The sequence below is a fragment of the Eimeria mitis genome, genomic scaffold, assembly GCF_000499745.2.
Source record: "Eimeria mitis Houghton genomic scaffold, Emh_scaff900, whole genome shotgun sequence".
NCBI classification, from domain to species: domain Eukaryota; phylum Apicomplexa; class Conoidasida; order Eucoccidiorida; family Eimeriidae; genus Eimeria; species Eimeria mitis.
This window is the reverse complement of record NW_013576622.1, coordinates 14,094-14,422: the sequence shown is the minus strand read 5'-3', so window position 1 is coordinate 14,422 and position 329 is coordinate 14,094. Positions and strand designations below refer to the sequence as shown.

At 60.5% G+C, this 329-nt stretch overlaps 1 protein-coding gene across 1 annotated transcript in view; it reads left to right on the top strand.

Annotated features, from left to right (window-relative positions):
• The window catches only part of EMH_0024970 (uncharacterized protein), a gene marked incomplete at both ends in the record, with an annotated part of 472 nt that extends 338 nt beyond the window's left edge, over positions 1-134 (top strand). Inside the window, one exon of the mRNA XM_013502378.1 lies at positions 3-134. Within this exon, the coding sequence (XP_013357832.1) occupies positions 3-134 (132 nt within the window). The remainder of the gene's footprint in view (positions 1-2) is intronic.
• Positions 135-329: the final 195 nt, after the last annotated feature.

Here is a 329-nt window from a genome sequence, read left to right as displayed (position 1 = left end):
TTTATCCTTTAATCAGTGTATTCTTCCTGCAGCAGCAGCAGCAGCTGCTGCTGCAGCAGGATCAGGAGCAACAGCAGCAACAGCAGCAGCAGCAGCAGCAGCAGCAGCAGCAGCAGCCTACAAGGGCCCCCTGAACTTCAACCTCCATGGGGGGCCCCCAGGCCTTTGACGCGCCGCTGCTGGGCCCCTCACCGGCCGCCGATGAGGTGTTAAGGCCGCAGCAGCAGCAGCAGCAGCAGCAGCAGCAAGGATGCAGCAACAGAAGCAGCAACAGCAGCAGAAGCAGTTGCAGCAGCTGCTGCAACTAGGCGGATGTATAACCGAGCAGC